The 22,842-nt window shown below is 43.8% G+C and overlaps 1 protein-coding gene across 1 annotated transcript in view; it reads right to left on the bottom strand.

The window, feature by feature from the left end:
• Positions 1–22,842, bottom strand: part of LOC123770886 (proton-coupled folate transporter) — a 30,956-nt gene that overhangs the window by 2,045 nt on the left and 6,069 nt on the right. Inside the window, exons 2-5 of the mRNA XM_045763073.2 lie at positions 16,901–17,053; positions 6,628–7,210; positions 6,359–6,454; positions 1,890–2,120 (exon numbers count right to left, since the gene is read on the bottom strand). Coding sequence (XP_045619029.1) covers positions 1,890–2,120; positions 6,359–6,454; positions 6,628–7,210; positions 16,901–17,053 — 1,063 coding nt within the window. The remainder of the gene's footprint in view (positions 1–1,889; positions 2,121–6,358; positions 6,455–6,627; positions 7,211–16,900; positions 17,054–22,842) is intronic.

Here is a 22,842-nt window from a genome sequence, read left to right as displayed (position 1 = left end):
AGTTATAACTTGAGAATATTTGTTAAGGACAAAGGTTCGCTTGCCAGTTTACAAGCAGACCATTATTCGAACTGTATTATGCCTACAGGCCATCACAAATATCAAGATAACTATAAATGTGGAAATTTCCATCAACTATATCAATATTATAATCAAAGAAATGGCTTATTTCAATATTATACATCATATCAACATCCTAAATTTATTGATCTATTAAATCCTGCAGTCTAAATCCTACATGTTACGTCCACCATTGTGCCTCATGGATACCAACGCGACTTTGTTCGTGTAACTTCAAGGATCTAGAAGCTTAGACAAGAAGCTATCTTAATTAAAAAAACAATTGGAACATAATTTGACTTCCGGTGATGGTTATTTCAAATCCATAATAAAGAATCAATTTGTACTATAAATACTACCTATAATCATTAAATCCAATATATATTTATCTTATAATCCCACTTTATCATAAGATAATCGTCTAGATGAGAAACATTTAATCAATATATCATGGCCGGTCAACCGCCAACAGAGAGCACGGGATCGGCGGCTGGGACAGTAAGCGCCCACCACCGCCCGGAAGCTCAGATCCATTGTTTACATAAAGAGTGAACGCACGTGACAGTGCTTGAAACTTTCAACAAGATTACAGCGCACAAACTAATGTTAATCCCCAGTGATTACTCCCTAAGATACACAGGGAGTTCCTGAACTATAATCTAATCTAGAAATCAATCATAAGAACTCAGTTCAAGGTGGATTGTCAGATGAGTTAACAACCCAATGTGGAGTGCCAGGTGTGTTAGCAGCACAATGTGGAGTGCCAGGTGTGTTAGCAGCACAATGTGGAGTGCCAGGTGTGTTAGCAGCACAATGTGGAGTGCCAGGTGTGTTAGCAGCACAATGTGGAGTGCCAGGTGTGTTAGCAGCACAATGTGGAGTGCCAGGTGTGTTAGCAGCACAATGTGGAGTGTCAGGTGTGTTAGCAGCACAATGTGGAGTGCCAGGTGTGTTAGCCGCACAATGTGGAGTGTCAGGTGTGTTAGAAGCACAATGTGGAGTGCCAGGTGTGTTAGCAGCACAATGTGGAGTGCCAGGTGTGTTAGAAGCACAATGTGGAGTGCCAGGTGTGTTAGAAGCACAATGTGGAGTGCCAGGTGTGTTAGCAGCACAATGTGGAGTGCCAGGTGTGTTAGCAGCACAATGTGGAGTGCCAGGTGTGTTAGAAGCACAATGTGGAGTGCCAGGTGTGTTAGCAGCACAATGTGGAGTGCCAGGTGTGTTAGAAGCACAATGTGGAGTGCCAGGTGTGTTAGCAGCACAATGAGGAGTGCCAGGTGTGTTAGCAGCACAATGTGGAGTGCCAGGTGTGTTAGCAGCACAATGTGGAGTGCCAGGTGTGTTAGCCGCACAATGTGGAGTGTCAGGTGTGTTAGCAGCACAATGTGGAGTGCCAGGTGTGTTAGCAGCACAATGTGGAGTGCCAGGTGTGTTAGCAGCACAATGTGGAGTGCCAGGTGTGTTAGCAGCACAATGTGGAGTGCCAGGTGTGTTAGCAGCACAATGTGGAGTGCCAGGTGTGTTAGCAGCACAATGTGGAGTGTCAGGTGTGTTAGCAGCACAATGTGGAGTGCCAGGTGTGTTAGCCGCACAATGTGGAGTGTCAGGTGTGTTAGAAGCACAATGTGGAGTGCCAGGTGTGTTAGCAGCACAATGTGGAGTGCCAGGTGTGTTAGAAGCACAATGTGGAGTGCCAGGTGTGTTAGAAGCACAATGTGGAGTGCCAGGTGTGTTAGCAGCACAATGTGGAGTGCCAGGTGTGTTAGCAGCACAATGTGGAGTGCCAGGTGTGTTAGAAGCACAAGGAAATTCAGTGCCAATCAGCTCACCTTTTTCCTTGCCAGTGACGAGTTTGGTGGACATAGACTTGAAGGAGATGACCATGGCATTAGAGATGAGGCTTGCAAGGGGCCCCAGCCACATGAGGAAGGCTTGAGGGGGCCCGCTGACCAGCCCATAACACACGTACTCTCCGATCATAGACAGCGTCCCCACCACCACCAGGGAAGCGTCAGTGAACGACAGCAGCCGCGTCAGGAACGGCACCAGGAACAGCGAACCTGGAGGTGGCCCCAGCCTCAGGTTAGGTAAGGAACAGGTAACCTTATCATTCACATACCACTAAATTGACACAATTATACATATGATGGTAGCATATAAGAGGTGGGGTCAGCAGTGGAAGACTTACAATTAACTTGAGACAATTATATATTGTCATGATTATCCGTAGCATAGCCGAGACTGCCTTTAGATGGGAGCCGTTTCCATCCTTTGCCTTCCATGTTTGTATATTTGCTAGTACGTGATGAATAGACGAAAATTGGTAGGTATCTTCTTGAGATTATCTTGAGATGATTTCGGGTTTAGCGTTCCCGCGGCCCGGGAAACTAGGCCCCGGAGCTGACCTCACTGGCGACCACGTGTTGCCTTCACTCCCCAGTTAAGACTGGACTACGAACATTTGACGGAACATTTAGTATAAACGTGATATTTGTGTGTAGTAGAGATACCTTGACTCTGGCAGGGTTATACTAGTGTGATGTCGATGGAGCTTGATGAGACGATCCTGTGGACACCCCACAAGCCAATATCAGGTGTTATGATTCCAGGTAGCTGGAAAACGAGTCTACCCTCTGTGAGAGTTATTTAGCAAACCTGACCCAACTAAGCGGTCAAAGGAAAGATAGACATGGAATATATATTAAGGACTTGGCTAATATTGATGAATAGTTTAAAAGCATGGGCAGAGAATAAATATGTAAATGAATGACTTGACATGAGAAGTCGAGAGTTTGTTGAGAAGGTGTGAGGCTCACTGGCCACTTGAGCAGCAGAAATCGTGAGGGAAGGTCGCGCTCCGTTGAGCCCTTGCTATAGAAGGACCCCTAATTGATATACTTTCAAGAGGAAGGAAGTGTGCAGACGTTTTGGTTGTGGAATCAGCCGGAGAACGTGAGGACTTAAGTCGTGGACTGCAGGAAGAGTTGTGAACAGTCCTGAAACGTTTTGGGGTGGGCAGCCTATGAGCGCTCTGACGAGTGTCAACAATGAGCGCCCTCAAGTCAGATATTTTGTGGTAAGCCCTTTTTAACCAGTTACTAGTGTTTGCCTGTAGTTGATTGTGTGCCCAGAGATCGTAGCAAGTGTCCATGAATATATTGGGCATATTTTATTAAGGCAGAAAGATTAAATAAGAGAGCAAAGATGAGACAACCAGCTGGAGGCAACGCGTCTGTCCTCTCCAGGCGCCCGTGGGTGACTGAAGCTGGCTGCCTCGCAGGGTCGCCAAGCAAAGGCGGAGCATGGATACGTCCGAAAGGGGGAGTCCCCCTCGCGGCGACCGGGAATTTAAAGAGATGTCGAGTGAAGACACTTAGTGTGTGTGAATATATTTTAGTTATATGTTAGTAGAGAAATATTTTTATTGGCTTGTCAATGGGAATTAAAGGTTTGTGTGGGGGAGGAGTTGATGGGAGAACTTCGAAGCCAGGGAAGGAGTTAGTGGATGGAACTCCAAGGCTGTAAAAGGAGTACTGAACTCTGTGGAAGAGCAGACCCCCATAGTGAGGAGTTGAACCTCATGCTTTGTGAAGCAACAGGAAGTGGAGTTGCACGTGTCTGTCGGGTGAGTGGTGGAGCATCACTGTTGTTCAAGGGAAACTTCATGGTGTAGCAGTCTGGGAGAGCTGCAGAAGACCCTTGTAGACAGTTCTAGGAGAACTTAGAAATATACAGGGTAGTGAGCCTCTAGATGCAGAGCGGAAGTTCATGGTGACTACATATAATGTATTTGGGAGAGTGCTTGAATGTCATTGGCGTGTAAGACGCAGCGGAAGGTGGGTGATGGACCATTTTTGTGTTGTGGAATTTCTATGCAGGTGTTTCTAGTGTTACAGCCATAGGCTGAGAGAGATGTATATACATTCTAGGGTTGACTGTGCAATATTATTATTATGAGATTTAACCCACTTGGTGAGGGTGGTTAAATATGTGGCAAGCCAGGAGTTGGGTCTACCACTTGATATAGTCAGCTGGTGAAGCCACGGTATTGGACTACAACCAGGTTGTAGTGGCTTGAAGTGTCTTATGTTACTATTCTTATTTTCTTTATGTAAGTGTTCTGTATATGTTCTTTGTTATTAAATGTGTATAGTTCACAGTTGTTTGCCCTTGTCCTGGTGAGGCTTACCTGAAAGCAGACGAGAGAGAGAGAGAGAGAGAAAGGATTACATCTGCAGATAGGGTGGTAAGAAACACTAATTCAGAAAAGGGGGGATTGAGGAGATCATTCCAAACAAGGAGAGAGTGGGGGTCATGGCGGCTCAAGTAGGGGGTGTGCACAGGACAACAAGGCCAGTGTTGGAGCCGCTCCCCCTGATATGTGACGCTGAACCCCTCTCCAAGATCAAGAGGTGTACAGGGTGATCTGAGAAAACTTCAAGCACTCTTGAGTTCGTTGTTGGTCGACCGACGGTAACAAGAGTGTGGCTGCCGAGGTCGGTTGTCTGTTCCGGCAGAGAGTGGTTGGGGGACGTTGTCTACCTGTACGCGAGGAATGGTCTGGTGTAGTAACCAGAGCTCTTTGGAGGTTTAAGCTCCATAAGCCCCAACCCCACTCAGGAGGTTCGGGACAGGGCACAGGATAATTAGTTAACGAAATAGGAGGTGGGCTGATAGTCCCAGGCTACTGGAAATGTCACAGGAATAATTTGACTCATTCAGATAATTACTTTTTGTATGAATGTAGTTGTGTTCACTTCTACAGATGAGATTAAGAAGTTGAGAATGACGGAGTACGGTACGGTACGAGATATAAGGAAAATATTCACTTCCATATATGATGTATTGGTCCAGAGAGAGTGGATGGCTTGAGCAGGGAAGAGGCTACAAATATGTTAGTGATACTTATTATTTCATTGACATTATTATCTAATTGATATTAATGTGTTGTTGAACTGAAATATTAATACTTATGTTGTCAGTAAAAGTATTATTTGAGTGCTGTTCATGTGTTAATATATGTCTATTTGATTGTAATGAAATTATATTTTTTATTGACCGAGGAGAGGCTTTATGGATAATTTATAGTGAAAAGGTCAAAGTGAAATTGTGTAAAATCCTTGCAGGCGAAGCTAACAAGTCCGTTACCTAATGCCCAACAACTCTGATGAGCCTGTCGGTTGCCCAGACGGGATCACGGTGAACCCCTGGAAGAATGATCCAGTTGGTGTGGGACTACACTTTCGTTTCAACTTTGGCCAGCACCTATGTTGACTTCAGTGCTGCACAGGCAGGAGGTGCTGCTATTCACCGGGAAGCAGCCAAGTCGTGTAAATACAGAGATCTTGATCACAACTACAATTTTGGCCTCATTGCCTCAGAGACACTTGGCGCCTGGGGTAAAAGTACTGCTAGTTTTTTTAAGGAGTTGGATTCCAAGCTAACTGAAATAACTAGAGGCCCTACAGCCACTAGTTTCCTCTTTCAGCACCTTAGTGTGGCAATCCAGAGAGGAAATGCTCACTGCATTCATGGTTCCTGCCCGCCATCTTAGGAGCTGGAGGAACTCCACAATCTGTGACAAGTATGTATGTATATATATATATATATATATATATAATAAATTTTGTGATTAGATGATAGTGTTATATAAGCAATCTTTCTAGTAAGTGTTAAGAAACTAGATTAAACTATCATTGCACCTTGCTTTGATGACCTTGGGTTGAGATCAGCTGAACAGAGTGTGTCTGCATACTTTGACTAGTCTGAATAAGAGATCAGATTTATTTAATAGAGGTAATCGTGGGAGTGAGTGAATTACATGGGAGTGGAGACATTGACCAATTACAGTGAATGAAGGAAACAGTAGGGCAAAGCCAACAGACAGTGTGTGTATACCTGACACACGCCATTGGCAGAGATCTCCTACACCTTGATTAGTGTTGTTTCCCTGGGAATAGCTTCCAGGAGAAAGGATAGCTGTCTCCCTCCCAAAGTTTGTTCGTTTATCTTTTTAATATGACATTTAGGGCTTTGTGTGATTTCCAGAAGAGACATCATTGTTACTTTTGGAGGGCCCCTCCATGATAAAGAGATAATATTATTGTTACATTTGGGGGCCTGTCCGTGAGAAGAGAGCACCTCATCATTACATTATATGATGGAAGCATCTAAGAGGTAGGATTAATAGTGGAAGACTTACCACTAACTTGAGACAATTATATGATGGGAGCATATAAGAAGTGGGGTTAGTAGTGGAAGACTAAACACTAATTTGAGACAATAGTGGAAGACTTACCAAGAGCAGCCAGCAGGTTGCGGTAAGTGATCCAGTAGCCGTAGTAAGTAGCGTCCCAGTGAAGGGCCCGACGCACAAACATGTACATGAAGAACCCTGAAACACCACACATAAGTCATCACCAGTTTGTCACGCTTCATACTTCTTCCTATGCTATTGTTGAAAGACAAATAAACAAATAAAATGGATTTTATATATATCCTAATGATCTGAGAAAGCTGCCTGTTAGGTTTCTGCATGAAATTAAACGAAGTAGAACATGTTTGTACCTCTTGCCATGCGTCGGATCATATTGCCAGCCATCACAGCCATGAGGACTGCCCTGGCATTGCCCTCACGCTTCTTAAACGCTGTCTTGAAGGACTCCACTACGCGCCTCCAGTTGAAGAAGTCGACCACCATAGTTGTGACTGTCACGTCATTCTTCTGTAAACTACAATCATCCTTACTGGAAGTTTGACCCTGCTCTTCCCTCCTGGCGAAGGGTCCGTGACTCTCCTTGATGAAGACCACCACGTAAAGAGCTGTGAGGAAGTAGGCAATCAGGACGAGGCCCAGCGCCAAGTCATAGCCGCTGTACTTGATGACCAGAGCGCCAATCAGAGTGCCAATAGGGCCACCCAAGAACCACATGGAGTTGGCAGTGCCGATGCGAGACGTTCGCTGATCTTCCTTGCTGATGTCACTGATGTAGCTGAGGGTGGAAGTCAGGAGTCCGGCATTAGCGCCTCCGAGGGCTTCCAGTAGAGTCATCAAGTAGATCACCTCCACCGGCCAGCTGGTCTGCCAGTTGGCCAGCAGGTAGCCCCCAGCATATATCACGTGACCCACCAGCGTCATCAACAAAGGAATCTGTTCAGTGAAATTATATTCCTATTACAGTGGTAGCGCTTGTGCTATCTTCAGTGTTATGAGAAAATAAACATTACCTTTAGTACAAATATAATACAATAGAAGTTAATAGATAAGAATAGAGAAACGAGATAGAACTTCACTTTTTGTAGTCTGTTTTGGAGGGAACATTTTGTGATGGATTATGTACACAAAGGGAACTGAACCCTTAACATGCTACCGTCAGTCACTGCAGAAATATCTTGAGAATTTGGAAGCACTATTTAATTCCTATAATTCCCAAGATTTGACATTTATCTAATAAATTGAGAACATTATTATTACTATTATCATTTACAAAAGCCATTAATTTAGGTGTGGATATACCACATAAGAACACCTAAGATTGTATGGATAGCACCACACACAGGTGTTGTCTAGTATGATGCCTCAGAAGGGAGCTAAAACTGCATGTGATAGGCCTGACATTGATTTACCTGAGGGCCATTAACCCTAGAGGCCACGACGAGGACAGGAAGCCGGCGGCTTCACAAAGATCCCCCTCCATTTGCCTTGATGATCTTTTACAGGTATATTTAAAACTCGACTCATGTTGTTGTTTTAGATTCATCTACTGGGAACAAAATGTCCAAGTAGAACGGACTATGGTGAGCCCGGACAGTTACGGCTTCGGCGGGTAGGCCGTTCCATGGGTTAAAACATTGAGTGAGATATCTCCGTGACAGTCTCCGTGGTGTAGTGGTAAGACACTCGCCTGGCGTTCTGCGAGCGCTTTGTCATGGGTTCGTATCCTGGCCGGGGAGGATTTACTGGGCGCAAATCCTTAACTGTAGCCTCTGTTTAACGCAACAGTAAAATGTGTACTTGGTTGTAACAACGATTCTTCGCGGCGGGGATCGTATTCCAGGGACCTGCCCGAAACGCTACGCGTACTAGTGGCTGTACAAGAATGTAACAACTCTTGTATATATCTCAAAAAAAAAAAAAAAAAAAAAAATATGGGCATGCCTATCTCTGCTGTAAAAGCTACAGTATTTTAGGAAATTAGGGATTACGGGAGAACAGTTAATGACACACAAAGGCCAGAAAGCACGAGTGTAAAGAGCTATGACATGTTTACATGCGATAATTATATGTTCGGGCAGCATAAAACATCCACTAGACAGTGTGACATTGTAATTGCCAGAGTTAGGCTGGGATATCTGATATATATCTCAGGCGACTGCACTAAACGAGTCCCCCAATGATGAACATTGCAGTTGTAAACTATGTGAACAAGAGCTGGGACATACTCTCCAATATCTGTGATATCCCTGTTATCAGCGATTTCAGACGAAATGGTATGAGGTACTTTGAGCTCTGTAATTACTTCATACACTCAGGAATATTGGAAGATATTCTTGTGCTGAATTTTTTTTTTTTTTTTTTTTTTTTGAGATATATACAAGAGTTGTTACATTCTTGTAGAGCCACTAGTACGCATAGCGTTACGGGCAGGTCCCTGGAATACGATCCCCGCCGCGAAGAATCGTTGTTACAACCAAGTACACATTTTACTGTTGCGTTAAACAGAGGCTACAGTTAAGGATTTGCGCCCAGTAAATCCTCCCCGGCCAGGATACGAACCCATGACAAAGCGCTCGCGGAACGCCAGGCGAGTGTCTTACCACTACACCACGGAGACTGAGTATGAATGTTCTTTAGGCTTCAACTAGCAGAGTTTGCTAGTCGAGACTAATAGATCAGCCTTATAATTTGTTCTCACATGATTTTTTTAGTCAGAGTTGATTTGTTTTTGTATTCAAGCGGCTATTTTCTCCTCTGATTTTATATTTGACTAACCATCCTGTGAGATGTGAAATGTAGATGTACTTATAGCTAGTTTTTAATCTAAAGTGTGTAATCTTTCACTTAGAATAGGGGCAGCAGCACTTTGTTGTGTATACCTAAGCTTGTTAATACTGATAAAAAAGGTATATCAGGTAAAAAATTACGCGTAATGTACAAGATCTTGAATTTTTTCTTCAGTCAGCCAAATTTTCTTCCGTTTTCCGTTTAATTCTTATACAAAATTATGGGTAACATATCTAAAAGCGGCAGGACTCTATACCAATTTTAGTTGAATTAATGTTCAATTCAGCATATTCAAACATATTTTTAACATTATCTTAAGATTTGATTTTATATTTTTATATTTATAAAAAAAAATTAAAGAAAGTTTTGTACTACAATAAAATTATATTTATCAATATATAAATATTCATTATTTATTTATATATATTTGCATTAATATTTAATATATTTATTATGATTATTATAATTTTTATGGTGAAAATTTACATAAATGTATATCTAGAGGTTAATTCCATTACTCAGTATGTATACACTAGAAGTATATTTAAGTCTTGAACAATGGCCAGGACTAAAGTATACTTGCTGGTTGGTCAGTAAGGTGTTGTGGTGGTCTTAATAACCCTCCAGAGGTTGATAGGACTAAAGTATACTTGCTGGTTGGTCAGTAAGGTGTTGTGGTGGTCTTAATAACCGTCCAGAGGTTGATAGGACTAAAGTATACTTGCTGGTTGGTCAGTAAGGTGTTGTGGTGGTCTTAATAACCCTCCAGGGGTTGATAGGACTAAAGTATACTTGCTGGTTGGTCAGTAAGGTGTTGTGGTGGTCTTAATAACCCTCCAGAGGTTGATAGGACTAAAGTATACTTGCTGGTTGGTCAGTAAGGTGTTGTGGTGGTCTTAATAACCCTCCTGAGGTTGATAGGACTAAAGTATACTTGCTGGTTGGTCAGTAAGGTGTTGTGGTGGTCTTAATAACCCTCCAGAGGTTGATAGGACTAAAGTATACTTGCTGGTTGGTCAGTAAGGTGTTGTGGTGGTCTTAATAACCCTCCAGAGGATGATAGGACTAAAGTATACTTGCTGGTTGGTCAGTAAGGTGTTGTGGTGGCCTTAATAACCCTCCTGAGGTTGATAGGACTAAAGTATACTCGCTGGTTGGTCAGTAAGGTGTTGTGGTGGTCTTAATAACCCTCCAGAGGTTGATAGGACTAAAGTATACTTGCTGGTTGGTCAGTAAGGTGTTGTGGTGGTCTTAATAACCCTCCAGAGGTTGATAGGACTAAAGTATACTTGCTGGTTGGTCAGTAAGGTGTTGTGGTGGTCTTAATAACCCTCCAGAGGTTGATAGGACTAAAGTATACTTGCTGGTTGGTCAGTAAGGTGTTGTGGTAGCCTTAATAACCCTCCAGAGGTTGATAGGACTAAAGTATACTTGCTGGTTGGTCAGTAAGGTGTTGTGGTGGCCTTAATAACCCTCCAGAGGTTGATAGGACTAAAGTATACTTGCTGGTTGGTCAGTAAGGTGTTGTGGTGGTCTTAATAACCCTCCAGAGGTTGATAGGACTAAAGTATACTTGCTGGTTGGTCAGTAAGGTGTTGTGGTGGCCTTAATAACCCTCCAGAGGTTGATAGGACTAAAGTATACTTGCTGGTTGGTCAGTAAGGTGTTGTGGTGGTCTTAATAACCCTCCAGAGGTTGATAGGACTAAAGTATACTTGCTGGTTGGTCAGTAAGGTGTTGTGGTGGCCTTAATAACCCTCCAGAGGTTGATAGGACTAAAGTATACTTGCTGGTTGGTCAGTAAGGTGTTGTGGTGGCCTTAATAACCCTCCAGAGGTTGATAGGACTAAAGTATACTTGCTGGTTGGTCAGTAAGGTGTTGTGGTGGTCTTAATAACCCTCCAGAGGTTGATAGGACTAAAGTATACTTGCTGGTTGGTCAGTAAGGTGTTGTGGTGGCCTTAATAACCCTCCAGAGGTTGATAGGACTAAAGTATACTTGCTGGTTGGTCAGTAAGGTGTTGTGGTGGTCTTAATAACCCTCCTGAGGTTGATAGGACTAAAGTATACTTGCCGGTTGGTCAGTAAGGTGTTGTGGTGGTCTTAATAACCCTCCAGAGGTTGATAGGACTAAAGTATACTTGCTGGTTGGTCAGTAAGGTGTTGTGGTGGTCTTAATAACCCTCCAGAGGTTGATAGGACTAAAGTATACTTGCTGGTTGATCAGTAAGGTGTTGTGGTGGTCTTAATAACCCTCCAGAGGTTGATAGGACTAAAGTATACTTGCTGGTTGGTCAGTAAGGTGTTGTGGTGGTCTTAATAACCCTCCAGAGGTTGATAGGACTAAAGTATACTTGCTGGTTGGTCAGTAAGGTGTTGTGGTGGTCTTAATAACCCTCCAGAGGTTGATAGGACTAAAGTATACTTGCTGGTTGGTCAGTAAGGTGTTGTGGTGGTCTTAATAACCCTCCAGAGGTTGATAGGACTAAAGTATACTTGCTGGTTGGTCAGTAAGGTGTTGTGGTGGTCTTAATAACCCTCCAGAGGTTGATAGGACTAAAGTATACTTGCTGGTTGGTCAGTAAGGTGTTGTGGTGGTCTTAATAACCCTCCAGAGGTTGATAGGACTAAAGTATACTCGCTGGTTGGTCAGTAAGGTGTTGTGGTGGTCTTAATAACCCTCCAGAGGTTGATAGGACTAAAGTATACTCGCTGGTTGGTCAGTAAGGTGTTGTGGTGGTCTTAATAACCCTCCAGAGGTTGATAGGACTAAAGTATACTTGCTGGTTGGTCAGTAAGGTGTTGTGGTGGTCTTAATAACCCTCCAGAGGTTGATAGGACTAAAGTATACTTGCTGGTTGGTCAGTAAGGTGTTGTGGTGGCCTTAATAACCCTCCAGGGGTTGATAGGACTAAAGTATACTTGCTGGTTGGTCAGTAAGGTGTTGTGGTGGTCTTAATAACCCTCCAGAGGTTGATAGGACTAAAGTATACTTGCTGGTTGGTCAGTAAGGTGTTGTGGTGGTCTTAATAACCCTCCAGAGGTTGATAGGACTAAAGTATACTTGCTGGTTGGTCAGTAAGGTGTTGTGGTGGTCTTAATAACCCTCCAGAGGTTGGTAGGACTAAAGTATACTTGCTGGTTGGTCAGTAAGGTGTTGTGGTGGCCTTAATAACCCTCCAGAGGTTGATAGGGCTAAAGTATACTTGCTGGTTGGTCAGTAAGGTGTTGTGGTGGTCTTAATAACCCTCCAGGGGTTGATAGGACTAAAGTATACTTGCTGGTTGGTCAGTAAGGTGTTGTGGTGGTCTTAATAACCCTCCAGAGGTTGATAGGGCTAAAGTATACTTGCTGGTTGGTCAGTAAGGTGTTGTGGTGGTCTTAATAACCCTCCAGAGGTTGATAGGACTAAAGTATACTTGCTGGTTGGTCAGTAAGGTGTTGTGGTGGCCTTAATAACCCTCCAGAGGTTGATAGGACTAAAGTATACTTGTTGGTTGGTCAGTAAGGTGTTGTGGTGGTCTTAATAACCCTCCAGAGGTTGATAGGACTAAAGTATACTTGCTGGTTGGTCAGTAAGGTGTTGTGGTGGCCTTAATAACCCTCCAGAGGTTGATAGGACTAAAGTATACTTGCTGGTTGGTCAGTAAGGTGTTGTGGTGGTCTTAATAACCCTCCAGGGGTTGATAGGACTAAAGTATACTTGCTGGTTGGTCAGTAAGGTGTTGTGGTGGTCTTAATAACCCTCCAGAGGTTGATAGGACTAAAGTATACTTGCTGGTTGGTCAGTAAGGTGTTGTGGTGGCCTTAATAACCCTCCAGAGGTTGATAGGACTAAAGTATACTTGCTGGTTGGTCAGTAAGGTGTTGTGGTGGCCTTAATAACCCTCCAGAGGTTGATAGGACTAAAGTATACTTGCTGGTTGGTCAGTAAGGTGTTGTGGTGGCCTTAATAACCCTCCAGAGGTTGATAGGACTAAAGTATACTTGCTGGTTGGTCAGTAAGGTGTTGTGGTGGCCTTAATAACCCTCCAGAGGTTGATAGGACTAAAGTATACTTGCTGGTTGGTCAGTAAGGTGTTGTGGTGGCCTTAATAACCCTCCAGAGGTTGATAGGACTAAAGTATACTTGCTGGTTGGTCAGTAAGGTGTTGTGGTGGTCTTAATAACCCTCCAGAGGTTGATAGGACTAAAGTATACTTGCTGGTTGGTCAGTAAGGTGTTGTGGTGGCCTTAATAACCCTCCAGAGGTTGATAGGACTAAAGTATACTTGCTGGTTGGTCAATAAGGTGTTGTGGTGGTCTTAATAACCCTCCAGAGGTTGATAGGACTAAAGTATACTTGCTGGTTGGTCAGTAAGGTGTTGTGGTGGTCTTAATAACCCTCCAGAGGTTGATAGGGCTAAAGTATACTTGCTGGTTGGTCAGTAAGGTGTTGTGGTGGTCTTAATAACCCTCCAGGGGTTGATAGGACTAAAGTATACTTGCTGGTTGGTCAGTAAGGTGTTGTGGTGGTCTTAATAACCCTCCAGAGGTTGATAGGACTAAAGTATACTTGCTGGTTGGTCAGTAAGGTGTTGTGGTGGTCTTAATAACCCTCCAGAGGTTGATAGGACTAAAGTATACTTGTTGGTTGGTCAGTAAGGTGTTGTGGTGGTCTTAATAACCCTCCAGAGGTTGATAGGGCTAAAGTATACTTGCTGGTTGGTCAGTAAGGTGTTGTGGTGGTCTTAATAACCCTCCAGAGGTTGATAGGACTAAAGTATACTTGCTGGTTGGTCAGTAAGGTGTTGTGGTGGTCTTAATAACCCTCCTGAGGTAATAGGACTAAAGTATACTTGCTGGTTGGTCAGTAAGGTGTTGTGGTGGTCTTAATAACCCTCCAGAGGTTGATAGGGCTAAAGTATACTTGCTGGTTGGTCAGTAAGGTGTTGTGGTGGTCTTAATAACCCTCCAGAGGTTGATAGGACTAAAGTATACTTGCTGGTTGGTCAGTAAGGTGTTGTGGTGGTCTTAATAACCCTCCTGAGGTTGATAGGACTAAAGTATACTTGCTGGTTGGTCAGTAAGGTGTTGTGGTGGTCTTAATAACCCTCCAGAGGTTGATAGGACTAAAGTATACTTGCTGGTTGGTCAGTAAGGTGTTGTGGTGGTCTTAATAACCCTCCAGAGGTTGATAGGACTAAAGTATACTTGCTGGTTGGTCAGTAAGGTGTTGTGGTGGTCTTAATAACCCTCCAGAGGTTGATAGGACTAAAGTATACTTGCTGGTTGGTCAGTAAGGTGTTGTGGTGGTCTTAATAACCCTCCAGAGGATGATAGGACTAAAGTATACTTGCTGGTTGGTCAGTAAGGTGTTGTGGTGGTCTTAATAACCCTCCAGAGGTTGATAGGACTAAAGTATACTTGCTGGTTGGTCAGTAAGGTGTTGTGGTGGTCTTAATAACCCTCCAGGGGTTGATAGGACTAAAGTATACTTGCTGGTTGGTCAGTAAGGTGTTGTGGTGGTCTTAATAACCCTCCAGAGGTTGATAGGACTAAAGTATACTTGCTGGTTGGTCAGTAAGGTGTTGTGGTGGTCTTAATAACCCTCCAGAGGTTGATAGGACTAAAGTATACTTGCTGGTTGGTCAGTAAGGTGTTGTGGTGGTCTTAATAACCCTCCAGAGGTTGATAGGACTAAAGTATACTTGCTGGTTGGTCAGTAAGGTGTTGTGGTGGCCTTAATAACCCTCCAGAGGTTGATAGGACTAAAGTATACTTGCTGGTTGGTCAGTAAGGTGTTGTGGTGGCCTTAATAACCCTCCAGAGGTTGATAGGACTAAAGTATACTTGCTGGTTGGTCAGTAAGGTGTTGTGGTGGCCTTAATAACCCTCCAGAGGTTGATAGGACTAAAGTATACTTGCTGGTTGGTCAGTAAGGTGTTGTGGTGGCCTTAATAACCCTCCAGAGGTTGATAGGACTAAAGTATACTTGCTGGTTGGTCAGTAAGGTGTTGTGGTGGTCTTAATAACCCTCCAGAGGTTGATAGGACTAAAGTATACTTGCTGGTTGGTCAGTAAGGTGTTGTGGTGGTCTTAATAACCCTCCAGGGGTTGATAGGACTAAAGTATACTTGCTGGTTGGTCAGTAAGGTGTTGTGGTGGCCTTAATAACCCTCCAGAGGTTGATAGGACTAAAGTATACTCGCTGGTTGGTCAGTAAGGTGTTGTGGTGGCATTAATAACCCTCCAGAGGTTGATAGGACTAAAGTATACTCGCTGGTTGGTCAGTAAGGTGTTGTGGTGGCCTTAATAACCCTCCAGAGGTTGATAGGACTAAAGTATACTTGCTGGTTGGTCAGTAAGGTGTTGTGGTGGCCTTAATAACCCTCCAGAGGTTGATAGGACTAAAGTATACTTGCTGGTTGGTCAGTAAGGTGTTGTGGTGGCCTTAATAACCCTCCAGAGGTTGATAGGACTAAAGTATACTCGCTGGTTGGTCAGTAAGGTGTTGTGGTGGTCTTAATAACCCTCCAGAGGTTGATAGGACTAAAGTATACTTGTTGGTTGGTCAGTAAGGTGTTGTGGTGGTCTTAATAACCCTCCAGAGGTTGATAGGACTAAAGTATAACACCAATGTCAATATTTTAATATATTTCCTGAGTTTACCTGAGGGCCACCATCTTTCTAGTGGCCTCGACAGGGACAGGAAGCCGGTGACTAGTTAAAGGTTCCCGTATTTACCCTGGGTATTTTTTCCCAACTGGATTTTCAATTGCAGTAATGTCTTGGCATTACTTCAGTGGGTAGGCGGTTCCTTGGTTTATAACCTTATGAGGGAAAAGGCATCTTCTTTTTTCTGTTCTGCATTCTAGCTTGTTGAACTTGAAGTTGATTCCTCGTGAATGTGCAACGTTTGACCGTTCAAAGAAGTTCAAAGATCAAAATCCTTCAAATTGTTCAGTTTTGTATAAGTTTCGATGAGATCCGCCCTGTCATGCCTGGTTCGCAGTGTTGTTAGCCTTGTTAACCTGGGGCATCACATGGTATTACCTCACGTCCACAGGTGTGGAGGAGAGAGAGAGACGTCAACTAGACGTCCACAGGTGTGGAGGAGAGAGGGAGACCTCAACAAGACGTCCACAGGTGTGGAGGAGAGAGAGAGAGACGTCAACAAGACGTCCACAGGTGTGGAGGAGAGAGAGAGAGAGTGAGAGAGAGAGAGAGAGAGACAGAGAGATAGAGAGACAGAGAGAGAGAGAGAGAGAGAGAGAGAGAGAGAGAGAGAGAGAGAGAGAGAGAGAGAGAGAGAGAGAGAGAGAGAGAGAGAGAGAGAGAGAGAGACAGAGAGATAGAGATAGACAGAGAGAGAGAGAGAGAGAGAGAGAGAGAGAGAGAGAGAGAGAGAGAGAGAGAGAGAGAGAGAGAGAGAGAGAGAGAGAGAGAGAGAGACATCAAGAAGACGTCCACAGGTGTGGAGGAGAGAGAGAGAGACATCAACAAGACGTCCACAGGTGTGGAGGAGAGAGAGAGAGAGACATCCAAAGGTGTGGAGGAGAGAGAGAGAGACATCCACAGGTGTGGAAGAGAGAGAGAGACGTCAACAAGACGTCCACAGGTGTGGAGGAGAGAGAGAGACGTCAACTAGACGTCCACAGGTGTGGAGGAGAGAGAGAGACGTCAACTAGACGTCCACAGGTGTGGAGGAGAGAGAGAGACGTCAACTAGACATCCACAGGTGTGGAGGAGAGAGAGAGAGACATCCACAGGTGTGGAGGAGAGAGAGAGACGTCAACAAGACATCCACAGGTGTGGAGGAGAGAGAGAGACGTCAACTAGACGTCCAAAACTGACCTTCCGTCCATACTTGTCACTCCAGGCTCCCATGAAGAGGACAAAGACGAGAGGCAACACAGACAAGATGATGCTGTTGTAGAAGGTGAAGACTGAGAACTCTCGCTGGACGCGCACACTCTCCTCCGGATGAGCCGACAAGTTGGCGCATACCTGAGGGCATCACATGGTATTACCTCACACACCTGGGGCATCACATGGTCATATCTCACACACCTGGGGCATCACATGGTCATATCTCACACACCTGGGGCATCACATGGTATTATCTCACACATCTGGGGCATCACATGGTCATATCTCACACACCTGGGGCATCACATGGTATTACCTCACACACCTGGGGCATCACATGGTATTACCTCACACACCTGGGGCATCACATGGTCATATCTCACACACCTGGGGCATCACATGGTATTATCTCACACACCTGGGGCATCACATGGTATTATCTCACACACCTGGGGCATCACATGGTCATATCTCACACACCTGGGACATAACATGGCCATATCTCACACACCTGGGGCATCACATGGTCATATCTAACACACCTGGGGCATCACATGGTCATATCTCACACACCTGGGGCATCACATGGTATTATCTCACACACCTGGGGCATCACATGGTCATATCTCACACACCTGGGGCATCACATGGTCATATCTCACACACCTGGGACATAACATGGTCATATCTCACACACCTGGGGCATCACATGGTCATATCTAACACACCTGGGGCATCACATGGTCATATCTAACACACCTGGGGCATCACATGGTCATATCTCACACACCTGGGGCATCACATGGTATTATCTCACACACCTGGGGCATCACATGGTCATATCTCACACACCTGGGGCATCACATGGTCATATCTCACACACCTGGGACATAACATGGTCATATCTCACACACCTGGGGCATCACATGGTCATATCTAACACACCTGGGGCATCACATGGTCATATCTAACACACCTGGGGCATCACATGGTCATATCTCACACACCTGGGGCATCACATGGTCATATCTCACACACCTGGGACATAACATGGTCATATCTCACACACCTGGGGCATAACATGGCCATATCTCACACACCTGGGGCATAACATGGCCATATCTCACACACCTGGGGCATCACATGGTATTATCTCACACACCTGGGGCATCACATGGCTATATCTCACACACCTGGGACATAACATGGCCATATCTCACACACCTGGGGCATCACATGGTCATATCTAACACACCTGGGGGCATCACATGGTATTACCTCACACACCTGGGGCATCACATGGTCATATCTCACACACCTGGGACATAACATGGTCATATCTCACACACCTGGGGCATCACATGGTCATATCTAACACACCTGGGGCATCACATGGTCATATCTCACACACCTAGGACATAACATGGTCATATCTCACACACCTGGGGCATAACATGGCCATATCTAACACACCTGGGGCATCACATGGTCATATCTCACACACCTGGGACATAACATGGTCATATCTCACACACCTGGGGCATCACATGGCCATATCTAACACACCTGGGGCATCACATGGTCATATCTCACACACCTGGGGCATCACATGGTCATATCTAACACACCTGGGGCATCACATGGTATTATCTAACACACCTGGGGCATAATTTATAAAAAAATCACTACCAGATATGCAAACAAATTTGTGATCGGTTCTTTGTTTGCCTAAAAATAAACTGTTTACTTTTAATGATTATTTTGTATTTTGTTCCCTGTTTTCCTTCTCTTTGCCTATGGTGCTATCTCGGTTGTATCCAAGTATAGATCCAAGTAACAGTGACAATTGATCTAAGTCTATGTAACAGTGACAATAGATCCAAGTCTATGTAACAGTGACAATAGATCCAAGTCTATGTAACAGTGACAATTGATCTAAGTCTATGTAACAGTGACAATAGATCCAAGTCTATGTAACAGTGGCAATAGATCCAGGTCTATGTAACAGTGACAATAGATCCAAGTCTATGTAACAGTGGCAATAGATCCAGGTCTATGTAACAGTGACAATAGATCCAAGTCTATGTAACAGTGGCAATAGATCCAGGTCTATGTAACAAAGGCAATAGATCCAAGTCTATGTAACAGAGGCAATAGATCCAGGTCTATGTAACAAAGGCAATAGATCCAAGTCTATGTAACAGAGGCAATAGATCCAAGTCTATGTAACAGTGGCAATAGATCCAGGTCTATGTAACAAAGGCAATAGATCCAAGTCTATGTAACAGTGGCAATAGATCCAAGTCTATGTAACAGAGGCAATAGATCCAAGTCTATGTAACAGTGGCAATAGATCCAAGTCTATGTAACAAAGGCAATAGATCCAAGTCTATGTAACAGTGGCAATAGATCCAGGTCTATGTAACAGAGGCAATAGATCCAAGTCTATGTAACAGTGGCAATAGATCCAGGTCTATGTAACAAAGGCAATAGATCCAAGTCTATGTAACAGTGGCAATAGATCCAAGTCTATGTAACAGAGGCAATAGATCCAAGTCTATGTAACAGTGGCAATAGATCCAGGTCTATGTAACAAAGGCAATAGATCCAAGTCTATGTAACAGAGGCAATAGATCCAAGTCTATGTAACAGTGGCAATAGATCCAGGTCTATGTAACAAAGGCAATAGATCCAAGTCTATGTAACAGTGGCAATAGATCCAAGTCTATGTAACAGTGGCCATAGATCCAGGTCTATGTAACAGTGGCCATAGATCCAAGTCTATGTAACAGTGACAATAGATCCAAGTCTATGTAACAGTGACAATAGATCCAAGTCTATGTAACAGTGACAATAGATCCAGGTCTATGTAACAGTGACAATAGATCCAGGTCTATGTAACAGTGGCAATAGATCCAGGTCTATGTAACAGTGGCCATAGATCCAAGTCTATGTAACAGTGACAATAGATCCAAGTCTATGTAGCAGTGACAATAGATCAAAGTCTTTCAATCAGTGGCACTTGATACAAGGACAAAGCCAAGCTCGAGTAACAGAACATTGTCCATATTTCCTAGACCAGAATTAGACAGAAAATGAACCTTACAACCCAGGAAGAAAGACGTAATTGCTACAGGGTAACCGACGGAGATTTGCATGCGGCCGGTTTCTCCAGGAAAACCGGTTCTTTGGCCTTGCATCCGGCGCAAGACTGGCTGAGGGTATGTCGCGGTTTTTTCTCCACTGTGGTGTCCTTGACTACGGCGCTCCAGTGAGGGAATTTCCTGGGAACCACTTGATCGTGATACATAACACTGTGTTATCTTACACCTGGGAGGGCATAACATGGTGTTATCTTACACCTGAGGGGCATAACACTGTGTTATCTTACACCTGGGGGCATAACATGGTGTTATCTTACACCTGAGCGGCATAACACTGTGTTATCTTACATCTGGGGGCATAATATGGGGTTATGTTACACCTTGGGGCATAACACTGTGTTATCTTACACCTGGGGGGGCATAACATGGTGTTCTCTTACACCTGGGGGCATAACATGGTGTTATCTTACACCTGGGGGGCATAACATGGTGTTATCATACACCTGGGGGCATAACATGGTGTTATATTATACCTGGGGACATAACATGGTGTTATCTTACATCTGGGGGCATAACATGGTGTTATCTTACATCTGGCGGCATAACACTGTGTTATCTTACACCTGGGGGGCATAACATGGGGTTATGTTACACCTTGGGGCATAACATGGTGTTATCTTATACCTGGGTGGCATAACATGGTGTTCTCTTACATCTGGGGGCATTACATTGTGTTATCTTACATCTGGCGGCATAACATGGTGTTATCTTACACCTGGGGGGCATAACACGGTGTTATCTTACACTTGGGGGGCATAACATGGTGTTATCTTACACCTGGGGGCATAACATGGTGTTATCTTACACCTGGGGGCATAACATGCTGTTATCTTACAACTGGGGGGCATAACATGGTGTTATCTTACACCTGGGGGCATAACATGGTGTTATCTTACACCTGGGGTGCATAACATGCTGTTATCTTACACCTGGGGGCATAACATGCTGTTATCTTACACCTGGTGTATAACATTGTGTTATCTTACACCTATGGGCATAACATTGAGTTATCTTACGCCTGGGGCCATAAAATTGTGTTATCTTACACCTGGGGGACATTACATGGTGTTATCGCGTACACCTGGAGCATAACATCGAGTTATCTTATACCTAGGGGAAATAACATGGTGTTATCTTACACCTGGGAGTATAATATTGAGTTATCTTACACCTGGGGGCATAACATGGTGTTATCTTACACCTGAAGGGCATAACATGGTGTTATCTTACACCTGGGGGCATAACATGGTGTTATCTTACACCTGGGGAGCATAACATGGTGTTATCTTACACCTGGAGGCATAACATTGTGTTATGTTGCACCTGGGGGCATAACATGGTGTTATCGTACACCTGGGGGCATAACATTGAGTTATCTTACACCTAGGGGGGCATAATATGGTGTTATCTTACACCTGGGGCATAACATGGTGTTATCTTGCACCTGGGGGCATAACATGGTGTTATCTTACACCTGGGGGCAAAGCACAGTGTTATCTTTCACCTGGGGGGTTAACATGGTATTATCTTTCACCTGGGGGGTTAACATGGTGTTATCTTACACCTGGGGGCAGAACATGGTGTTATCATACACCTAGGGGCATAACATGGTGTTATCTTACACTTGGGGCAAAACATGGTGTTATCTTACACCTAGGGGCATAAATTGGTGTTATCTTACACCTGAGGGAATACCATTGTGTTATTTTACGCTTTGGTCCATAACATTGTTATCTTACACACGTGGGCATAACATTGAGTTATCTTACATCTGTTTGCATAATAGTTTGTTATCTTACAATGTTATGGGGGGGGCATAACATTGTATTTTCATACAATGTTTTTAGGGCATGACATTGTGTTATCTTACACCGGGGGCATAACATTGTGTTAACTTACACGTGGGGGCATAATATTGTGTTATCTTACACCTGGGGGCATAACATTGTGTTATCTTACCCCTGGGCTAAAATATTGTGTTTTCTTTCACCTGGAGATCCAAGTCTATCCTGAGGATCCAAGTTATCTTACACCTCGGGGCATAACATTGTTTTATCTTACAGCTGGGGGCATAACATGGTGATATTTTACACCTGGGGGCATAATATTGTGGTATCTTACACTTGGGGGCATAACATTATGGTATCTTACACCTTTTGGACATAACATGGGATGGGATGATAACATGGGCCACCTTTGGGATGAAATATCTAGAGCATCTAAGTCTAGAAGTATTTGTGTCATGGGTGACTTTAATTTTAGTGGAATAAACTGGATTAACAGAACAGGGAATAATGAAGCAGATTTTCTAGAATTAATTGACGATTGCTTTCTTACGCAACACATTAAGGAACCAACACGGGGAAATAATGTTTAAGATTTAGTGTTAACTAACAGGGAAACACAAATTAATGACATCGAAATAGGGAGTGAGCTAGGGAACAGTGATCACAAAGAAATCAGATTTAGCATAGAATGGAATCGATCTGTAGGAGAAAAATCTGTTAAAGTGCCAGATTTTCGAAAAGCTGATTTCAATTGCCTAAGAATTTTTTGTGGTCAAATAGATTGGAAAGTCTTTGGCAGGGGGTGGGCCGGTCTTGGAGCGAGACGTGAACCCAGCGATAGGTGACGCAAAAATGGATTTCGATGTGGATTCATATATATAACTTATTTAAGTATATTCTAACCAAAGCACAGGAACGTAGTATACCATACAAATTGAATAGATCGAATACTAATGACCCAAAGTGGATAACGAAG

Source organism: Procambarus clarkii, chromosome 14, assembly GCF_040958095.1.
Source record: "Procambarus clarkii isolate CNS0578487 chromosome 14, FALCON_Pclarkii_2.0, whole genome shotgun sequence".
NCBI classification, from domain to species: Eukaryota; Metazoa; Arthropoda; class Malacostraca; order Decapoda; family Cambaridae; genus Procambarus; species Procambarus clarkii.
The sequence above is the reverse complement of the archived record's forward strand: the minus strand, read 5'-3'. Positions and strand labels throughout refer to the sequence as shown.